Here is a 10841-nt window from a genome sequence, read left to right as displayed (position 1 = left end):
TTTACAATGACGGCCTACCAAAAGGCAAAAGGCCTCCTGCGGGACCGGGGACTGGGATTAAAAATTAAAATATAGGACAAAACACACATCATGACAAGAGAGACACCACAACACTACATAAAGAGAGACCTAAGACAACAACACAACATGGCAGCAACACATGACAACACAGCATGGTAGCAACACATGACAACACAACATGGCAGCAGCACAACACGGTAGCAGCACAAAACATGGTACAAACATTATTGGGCACAGACAACAGCACAAAGGGCAAGAAAGCACGGAGATTGCAGCTGCATTTTGGAGCTGCCTTATGCAAGAAAGCAAAAAATAGACCATGTTTGTATGTGGCTTTATTAACTCAATATTGTTTTTTTACATTATTTGCAAACTGATATGTGACACCTATTAATGTTCGGTACAAACTTTTGATTGGGAAATGATGACGTCATAAAAAAATATAGGACTCCAACGACTATCACCTTAGCAACAGTAGTCAGACACAGCATTCCAAACTGAAGAGAATTCATTCATTCATTATTTTCCAATTCTAAACCATTTGCAATATGCAAAAATGATTCAGCGCGTTTCTATGAGCAATCCAATGGCATATTTTAACACCTCAACGAAGAGGATTCCACTTCAGGTACCGAGACCCAAAAGTGCGATGAGTTACCGCGACAGCGACTCGAAGAGTGTACCGAGACCCAAAAGTGCAATTTACCGTGACCCGTCGGAGAAAGTCAAGTTCAGTCTTGGTGCTAGGCTGCGTGAAACGGGAGAGATGTTCGTTGTGCCCGACTGCCAGCACAATATGAGAATCAGAGAGCTAAAAAACGCCATGGAATTAGTGGTTGGGATTCCCACAGACTTCCAGAGAGTATGCTACCTGGATAAAGGTAAAATAAATATGTTGGATCTCATTTGCTGGTTTATATTTTAATAAGAAATGGGAAGTCGTTGTTAATTAATTTCTTAGATGTATTCATTTATTTTTAATGGGTTTAATGAAGTTAGAATCACAGCCCTTATAAATCTCAAAAGTAGGCTAGTAGTGACAGGCCCATCATGGTGAACATTTGATTATAGGGTGTTTTCCAGTTTGCCTAATTATCTAATGATGTGCTTGTCTGACCAGACCCAATGTATACTCCACCCAACAGGTGACCTTTATGATGACACCACTATTCACTGTAATGACATGGTCCCTGGAACTACTGTCACCCTGATGATCTGGCCTTATGATGGATGGGCTGAGCTTGTGATAGCTGCAGCTACTGGGGATGTACTCAAGGTGATGTGGCATACAGTGGCGGCTCCTGAAAAAATTCTCAGGGGGGGCAATTTTTCTGATGATTTAGGTGACCTACACACATTTTAAAAAAGATATGTCCAGCAACAACATGAAGACAGGGGCAGCATATAAGTCAATACCAGAAGCATTTATTGACTGATCTCAAAAGTGTTGGCTTACCAGGGTTGGTGGAGCCCTCAGTTTCATCTTTTTAAAATGTCTGCACACAATGTTTCGGGGCTCTCTTCAGATAATAATAATAATAATAATAATATGCCATTTAGCAGACGCTTTTATCCAAAGCGACTTACAGTCATGCGTGCATACATTTTTGTGTATGGGTGGTCCCGGGGATCGAACCCACTACCTTGGCGTTACAAGCGCAGTGCTCTACCAGCTGAGCTACAGAAAGTGGATACTCATGGATGCGCATCGCAATTGTAAAATGTCAACACAATTGGAGACACCACGTCATTTTTGGAGACATGTTATTGACAGTAAACTATTGTAGATGCGACTGCTAACTAAATAAAACATTTTAGCTGGCTAGCTAATCATCTTAGCTAAATGTGGGGCAAACAATTCAGTTATTTACCGTTAATTTGAGGGATTGGGGTGAAAGAAATCGAGTTACATAGTGATACTTTACGATATACTGTATTGACAATATCGCAATATTTTAGCGCTAGTTGGCTGTACCTGCACCAAAACACCATTATTGTTCCTTCATAGCTTGTTCTCAATCTTTTCACATTGGGAGCCAATTTGTTTTCAGCACTTTTATTTCCATGACTGATCAAAACTCGTTCTCATGGCTTTCTGATCCCTCTGCAACAGACATATGGTGCGCAATAAAATCACAGTATCGAATCGCAATACGTATAGAATCATGAGACTCGCAATGCATATATCTTATCGTGAGGTTCCTGGCAATTCCCAGCCCAAGTTCATTTGCCACAACAAATCTCTTCGCTAGCAAACGCGATGTCTTCTCCAAAACGGCAATGTGTCTCCAGCAATGTTTACTTTTTTGACGTTCTATGGCATCTCCACTTTCCAAGCATATAAGACCACATGTAATATTTTGGTAAGTGATGCAAATAGTGAACTATGTAGGGCCAGGATGTAAAATATATGTAGCTGCAGCAATTTCTCTTATCTGATATGGTAAGTAATGGGGCTTAATGTATAGCTCCCTAAGAGTTTGACGAACGGGTCCGTGCACGCGATTCCAGATATCTTTACCTCTGAATAAACTGCCTTTATTATACCATATCCACCCTGTCCAAAGTCTCTACTTGGTCTCAGTTCTCCAGTAAACTTGTGATTATCAACACTAACCTCATCGTTGTGGCGGCGGACAGCTAGCCTGTATCCCTCATCCAGTTGAGTGGCAATGTCTTTTTTCGTTCGTACCAATTTTTGGAAAATCCTCGGGTGTAGGACTTTCCGCCTTTAGTAGAAACCTGTTGAATTATTAAATTTGGTCTGGGAGGTCCTAATTGTTTCGTTGCCAATTTATCTTCATTTGTTCGCCGACAAAAAGGAACTTCTTTCAAAGACACAATCGAGTTGTTACGTTCATGGTTACGTTACGTATGACGAAAGCGCGTAAGTGCAAGCCCTCAGACACCCATAGAGATTGTATTGAAAGCTCTGAAATTTGAAAAAAATAGATTTTACATGGGAGTCTATGACAGACTTCTGGGCGATTTTCAACCTGACTGAAATCGCCCCAAAAGGGGGGGTGGCCATTTGAAGCAATTGGACATTTAGTGGCAGTGTGGCACTGTGGCAGATCAGACGTCTAGATTACAACACTGATAACTACTGTTGCCGTGATATAATTGATTAGAAAAAAAATCCCTTCCTTTTCCCGTTTGGCAGTGCGTCGCCCATATCGCCCTATTGAACAGGCCGCCCCTGGTGGCATAAAAGAAAAACCTAGAACAGTCTACAGCAGTCATACACAGAGACTCTCTATGGCTCAGGTCAATATTGATCATAATTTTAAAAAAAGAACCATCATCACCAAAAAATAGTAATAGCAATACTGCATTTCTTTACTAGACATGCTGAAAGATCCACCTCCTTATTTGATGTAATGTGGCTAGCCTGTACTTACTGCACATCTAAACAACATCTCACAGCTGTTATTACAACATGTAGACCTTATTAACTTCACTCTTCCCTTTTTTTAGGATGAACATTTCTACTTTTCACACATAAAAATGACTATTTTCCTCTTTATTTCACGTAGCTCAAGAGTGTGATGTCCAAACCAGCACCGCCACGTTCCTCCCATCCCAGTGCTATGGGTTCTATGGGTGGAGCTCCCTCCTGGCTCTCTCACCGTCTCTTCTCTGCTCTGTTCATCAGTGCCCACCGTGGACACATGCCCGCTGTCCGCTTCCTGCTCCAACAAGGTACCCACCACCGCAGAGGCAAAACATCTGGATATCACCGGCGCACTAGAAAAACCTGTAGACATCCTCCTCAGAGGCGCCATGCCCATAGCGGGCACAGGGGCAGGTGCCCCCTCAGATTTGCTATGTAAAACAAAACTACAAAAAACATATAACCTCTGAAATACTATTAGCCACTTAGCAATTTTATGAAGTTGGCTTTAGCTAGCCCAGATAGATTCCCGATCTCCCAGCTACCAAGAAGCCATTTCAGGCTATCAATCAAGTAAGAGTAATTCGCTTGTCTAACTATCTTAGCTGGCATGCCTGCTGGCAAGGTTGGTAGACTTTAGAAAAGCAAGCAGTAACTAAATGTACTGAATAAGACTCGCATTAATTTAAATATTTTACCCAGATTTTAGCAGAGATGCAGAGAAGCATATTTAGTTCATTTAATAAAAGAACCACCAGTCAGGATGATACAGACAGCTCAAGAGTTATGCTTAGAGATGCAGAAAAAAAAAATATATATATATTTTTACAGATAATTAAGTATAGTGATTATGGCTGTAGATTGCAGGAAAGAACTGTTTCAGGTGTTTGAAAAATGCAAAACTCTCCAATTTATGGACGGAGGACCTGGCCCCGCTCCAGACCACCCCTCGCGTACTTTGTGCCCCCTGAGATTTTGGGGGTGCATGATGCCCCTGATCCCCCTCCATGCTCTGTGAAAAAATATTTATCTAGGACTAATATAAATCATTCAAAAATGCCTTGTGAACTTCGATTAATATATAGTAATAGGTCTGTATTTTCTTATTTTTAATTCCTGAAGATGTACATTTTTCAGGTACGCTGGCTATATCTGGGTCATGTTAATTAGGCCATGCAAAGGAAAAAGTTTTGCAAAAGAAAGCAAAAGTCAAGCCAGTCCCTCCTTGTTTCAGTCCGTTTTTTTCTGTCTGCCTAATGAACGTGACCCGGTTATCTTTGTAGGGGCCAACGTTAGGGGCCAGACTCCCCTGGGGCGCGGGGCCCTCCACGCGGCCGCTGCCCAGGGCCAGTTGCAGTCCATCCAGGAGCTACTGGTGTGTGGCGCCCCACTCCAACTGGAGGACGCTGAGGGCATGACAGCTCTGAGAACCGCCACGCGCTGGGGCCAGAGGAAGAGCACCCGGCAGCTCTTCCTCTTCCACTGGCAGGAGCGGGCGCAGGGTGTGCGCCTCAAGCCTCACCTGGACGAGACGGAGCTGTTCGCCCACCAGAAACATGACTCCCAGCTACGCACCTGGCACCGGGGTGCCCACGCCCAGAGATACATGGCCCACCTGGGGCGCTGTAGCCGTGGGGTGGAGGGCAGGGTGGAAGTGAGGCAGCTGGGGCCACTGCAGAACACGGCCATGAGGGCCCAGGCAAGGAGGGCGTGGATGGGGGACGTGTGACCAGAGCTGCAGTTCAAGAACAGGGCAGGTGGCCAAGAGCCTGGTCCTGGAGAGCCGTGCACGCAGGATTTTATTCCAGCCCAGCACTAACACACCAGTTCCTAACTACTCTAGATTGAATCGCATGAGCAGTCAGATCATTTGAATCAGATGTGTTAGTGTTGGGTTGGAACAAAAACCTGCTAACAGACAATGTTTCCCCCTTCATAATTTAGTTAGAAGTCGGAAGTTCGCCTACCTCTCCCACATCTGACGTTGAGTAAGCGCTCTCACAATGGCTCTGAGCAGTAAGACTTCCTTCATGAAATCAGCAAGAGGCAGACAAGTAGATGAACTGACAATTATAATCAAGATGAACCAGTGACAAAAAAGGTGCAGCAAAATGGTGCAATTGCATTAGTCAGATGGTGAAATAAGACGTATGGAGAAACCTGTACGACAGAATGTGACACTACATGAGAACAATATGATAAAAAATACTAATACTGTATGATAAAATTCAAAGGGAGTTTAAGACTGGTAAAAGGGGAAGAAAGTACCTTTACAGCTTAAATGATTGTAGTCATGTGAACTGTTCTATCAAACAAATGCATTGCCGTTGCACCATGGCAGCATATACAGGGGAGTGATAGTAGTATTCATCTTTGATGTATAATTTGCCCTGCGTAGAAATATAGATTTATAGATTTCAATGGTGTCTATTTTGATAGTCACAATACTCTTGTATACATGTCAATATATTCTACATGTCAATATATTTTGCATGTCAATCTATTCTCCATGTCAATATATTCTACCCATGTTTCACCAAATGATATTTTGAAGGAGGAAACAAAGTACTTTAAGCATATGTTTTCGTTTCAGTCGCCTCCATCTCCTCTAACTGAAGCTAATTGTAGAGATTTTTTTTCTATTGATAATGTAAAATTAACAGCCATACAGAACGACTCATGTGAAGGTGAAATTACAGAGGAGGAACTTCTGGATGCAATTAAAGACTTTAAGTCCGGGAAAATTCCAGGGTTGGATGGCATACCAGTTGAGGTATACCAAACCTTTTTTGATATACTCAGAGGACCGTTATTAGCATGTTTTAACCACTCCTATGTAAATGGTAGATTATCAGACACTCAAGAAGAAGGTCTGATTTCATTATTTCTGAAACAGGATACAAGTGTAAAATATAAAGATCCAGTCCATTAAAAAAATTGGAGGCCCCTTACACTTCAGTGTTGTGATGCAAAAAATTCTAGCAAAATGTCTAGCGCATAGAATTAAAAAGGGATTGTCGGACATTATTCATTCTAATCAGACAGGTTTTTTACATGGACGATACATTGGAGATAATATAAGGCAAGTACTGGAAACAATAGAACACTATGAAAAATCTGGGAAACCAGACCTGCTATTCATAGCAGACTTTGAAAAGGCATTTGATAAAGTACGACTGTGGTTTATATATAAATGCCTGGAGCATTTCAATTTTGGAGAATCTCTTATAAAATGGGTTAAACTCATGTATAGTAACCCTAGGTGTAAAATAGTAAATAATGGCTATTTCTCAGAAAGTTTTAAACTGTCAAGAGGAGTGAAACAAGGTTGTCCACTATCGGCATATCTATTTATTATGGCCATCGAAATGTTAGCTATTAAAATCAGATCCAACAATAATATCAAGGGATTAGAAATTCAGGGTTTAAAAACAAAGGTGTCATTGTACACTGATGATTCATGTTTTCTTTTAAATCCACAACTTGAATCCCTCCACAGCCTCATATAGGATCTAGATACATTTTCTAACCTCTCTGGATTACAACCAAATTATGATAAATGTACTATATATTACGTATTGGATCACTATAAAATAAAATGTTTACATTACCATGTAGTTTACCAATAAAATGGTCAGATGGTGATGTGGATATACTCGGAATACATATCCCAAATGAAACAAATTATCTCACTCCAATACATTTTTATAGAAAGTTAGCAAAAATAGATAAGATCTTGCTACCATGGAAAGGTAAATACCTGTCAAAAAAAGGTATAATCTTCGTAGATTATATCATAGGTAGGACTGGTGGAGTTATGTCGCACATGCAGCTAACAAAAACATATGGAAATGTCTGCTCTACCCAAAATTACAACCAAATACTTGCAGCATTACCGCAAAAATGGAAGAGGAAAGTGGAAGGAAGGGGGAAAAAGTAAGGAACTTGTCTGTCGGCCCTGCATTAAAGAACATAATTGGTTAAAGAAAATCGTAATAAATAACAAAGTATAACAGTTTCATTTAAGGACCAAAGGATTGACAGCCGTCCCATATAGATTGCAAAATAGTTGGGAAGAGATTTTTGACGTACCGATTCCAGTTTATAAACTGATGCGCAAAACGACGCCGGATTCAAAACTTATACGTTTTCAATTTAAATTATTATATAAAATTCTTGATACCAATAGAATGTTATTTATATGGGGGATACAATCTTCCCAGCTCTGCAGATTTTGCTGCGAAGAGACAGAATCATTCGATCATTTGTTTTGGTACTGTCCATTTGTAGCTTGTTTTTGGACACAGGTCCAGGAATGGCTAAAGGATTGCTATATTTACCTGGAGCTAATCCTGCAGATAGCACTACTGGGTGATCTGAAAAGTCATAGTCAATCGATCAATAATATAATAATACTTTTAACAAAAATGTTTATTTTCAATTTACAATCTGTAGAAACAATGAGAATAGAAGGGTTCAGAATGTTTGTAAAACATCACAGTACAGTTGAAAAATATATGGCAAATAGAAATCCAATATGGATGGTGTTAAGAGATAGATGGGAGGTTTTGAATGGAGTTGAAGCATGGGACTAATAACAACTAACAACAACAAGATAACTAATGTAAACCATACTGTGTCCATAATAAGTATATAGGTTATAGGTTGAGAGCTTTTGTGAAAGAGCACAGTTAGAAAGATATGGCATATAGAAGCAAACCGGATGGACATCATGAAAATGATCGGAGAGGTTGAGTGTAGAGGAATTTCATGAGTAAAAACAAACAAAATAGAATTATTGTAAAATTGACTGTGTCCATAAAATGTACAGTGAGGGGAAAAAAGTATTTGATCCCCTGCTGATTTTGTACATTTGCCAACTGACAAAGACATGATCAGTCTATAATTTTAATGGTAGGTTTATTTGAACAGTGAGAGACAGAATAACAACAAAAAAATCCAGAAAAACACATGTCAAAAATGTTATCAATTGATTTGCATTTTAATGAGGGAAATAAGTATTTGACCCCTCTGCAAAACATGACTTAGTACTTGGTGGCAAAACCCTAGTTGGCAATCACAGAGGTCAGACGTTTCTTGTAGTTGGCCACCAGGTTTGCACACATCTCAGGAGGGATTTTGTCCCACTCCTCTTTGCAGATCTTCTCCAAGTCATTAAGGTTTCGAGGCTGACGTTTGGTAACTCGAACCTTCAGCTCCCTCCACAGATCTTCTATGGGATTAAGGTCTAGAGACTGGCTAGGCCACTCCAGGACCTTAATGTGCTTCTTCTTGAGCCACTCTTTTGTTGCCTTGGCCATGTGTTTTGGGTCATTGTCATGCTGGAATACCCATTTTCAATGCCCTGGCTGAGGGAAGGAGTACATGGCCCCGTCCATTGTCCCTTTGATGCGGTGAAGTTGTCCTGTCCCCTTAGCAGAAAAACACTTCCTTAGCATAATGTTTCCACCTCCATGTTTGACGGTGGGGATGGTGTTCTTGGGGTCATAGGCAGCATTCCTCCTCCTCCAAACACGGCGAGTTGAGTTGATGCCAAAGAGCTCGATTTTGGTCTCATCTGACCACAACACTTTCACCCAGTTCTCCTCTGAATCATTCAGATGTTCATTGGCAAACTTCAGAAGGGCCTGTATATGTGCTTTCTTGAGCAGGGGGACCTTGCGGGCGCTGCAGGATTTCAGTCCTTCACGGCGTAGTGTGTTACCAATTGTTTTCTTGGTGACTATGGTCCCAGCTGCCTTGAGATCATTGACAAGATCCTCCCGTGTAGTTCTGGGCTGATTCCTCACCGTTCTCATGATCATTGCAACTCCACGAGGTGAGATCTTGCATGGAGCCCCAGGCCGAGGTAGATTGACAGGTCTTTTGTGTTTCTTCCATTTACGAATAATCGCACCAACTGTTCTCACCAAGCTGCTTGGCGATGGTCTTATAGCCCATTCCAGCCTTGTGTAGGTCTACAATCTTGTCCCTGACATCCTTGGAGAGCTCTTTGGGTTGGTGGAGAGTTTGGAATCTGATTGATTGATTCCTTCTGTGGACAGGTGTCTTTTATACAGGTAACAAGCTGAGATTAGGAGCACTCCCTTTAAGAGTGTGCTCCTAATCTCAGCTCGTTACCTGTATAAAAGACACCTGGGAGCCAGAAATCTTTCTGATTGAGAGGGGTCAAATACTTATTTCCCTCATTAAAATGCAAATCGTTTTATAACATTTTTGACATGCGTTTTTTCTGGATTTTTTGTTGTTATTCTGTCTCTCACTGTTCAAATCAACCTACCATTATTATTATAGACTGATCATTTCTTTGTCAGTGGGCAAACGTACAAAATCAGCAGGGGATCAAATACTTTTTTCCCTCACTGTATATAGTATGTATATGCTGGAAGTAGAGGCCTAAGCATTGTTGTTCAATGGTTTACTCCAATTAGGGAAGGGGTGGTGGGGTTGGAAAGTAATAAAGGGAAATATATATTTTTAAAAGGATATATATATATGTATTTATATGTATGTATATGTATTTATTTATATATATATTTATATATATATATATATATATATATATATGCGAGAGAGAAAAACATATGGGGGATTGGAAGTGATGCAGACAATTACATTGATGGAAGTTACAATCTATCTGCAATATTAAAGCTGATCTACCCCCTATAATTTATTATATATATATATATATATATATATATATATATATATATATATATATATATATATATATATATATATATATATATATATATATATATATATATATATATATATATATCATCTACATGTCAATATATTCTGCATGTCAATATATTCTGCATGTCAATATTGTGGCGTACCACGGACAAGCCACCAGGGGGAGACTCGTCAAGGCCTGGTGACAGACGGAGTCTACATGACTCAGGTCCTCCGGCCAGTACTAATTGGTGCTAATAGGGGCTGATTGCTCACCAGCCGTACGGGGCCCATAAAGCTGCTAGGAGGGCAGCACACGGGAGGGTTGGAGATAGTGAGAGGTTGCTACTGGATAGACGTCCTCACGGTCTGCTAGAACCGAGGGGCTCGGTGTTCTACCCCAGAGGAGATCCTGGAGGAGACTGGAACTCTTTTCTTTTTCTTTATTGGTTTAAATAAACACCCTTGAAACTGAGGTATCACACTTGTGTCTGATCTGTGTAAAAGTCTAGATCAAACCCCCTGGAGTGCCACAATATATTCTGCATGTCAATATACAGTGAGGGGGAAAAGTATTTGATCCCCTGCTGATTTTGTACGTTTGCCCACTGACAAAGACATGATCAGTCTATAATTTTAATGGTAGGTTTATTTGAACAGTGAGAGACAGAATAACAACAACAAATCCAGAAAAAACGCATGTCAAAAATTTTATGAATTGAGTTGC

General features: G+C 40.5%; 2 protein-coding genes across 2 annotated transcripts in view; both read left to right on the top strand.

The window, feature by feature from the left end:
• Positions 1-476: 476 nt before the first annotated feature.
• On the top strand, positions 477-6441 carry LOC311133533 (uncharacterized protein). Its single transcript, XM_084167040.1, has 4 exons — positions 477-902; positions 1167-1297; positions 3558-3723; positions 4699-6441. The coding sequence occupies exons 1-4, from the start codon at positions 578-580 to the stop codon at positions 5142-5144; spliced, it is 1068 nt and encodes a 355-aa protein (XP_084023166.1). The 5' UTR covers positions 477-577; the 3' UTR covers positions 5145-6441.
• LOC311134089 (protein-glutamine gamma-glutamyltransferase 2-like) overlaps positions 5419-10841 on the top strand; it is a gene marked incomplete at its 5' end in the record, with an annotated part of 23607 nt that continues 18184 nt past the window's right edge. The window contains one exon of the mRNA XM_084167679.1: positions 5419-5469. Coding sequence (XP_084023805.1) covers positions 5419-5469 — 51 coding nt within the window. The remainder of the gene's footprint in view (positions 5470-10841) is intronic.

Source organism: Coregonus lavaretus (assembly GCF_964263955.1).
Source record: "Coregonus lavaretus genome assembly, chromosome: 8".
NCBI classification, from domain to species: domain Eukaryota; kingdom Metazoa; phylum Chordata; class Actinopteri; order Salmoniformes; family Salmonidae; genus Coregonus; species Coregonus lavaretus.
This window is presented reverse-complemented; position numbering and strand designations above follow the sequence as displayed.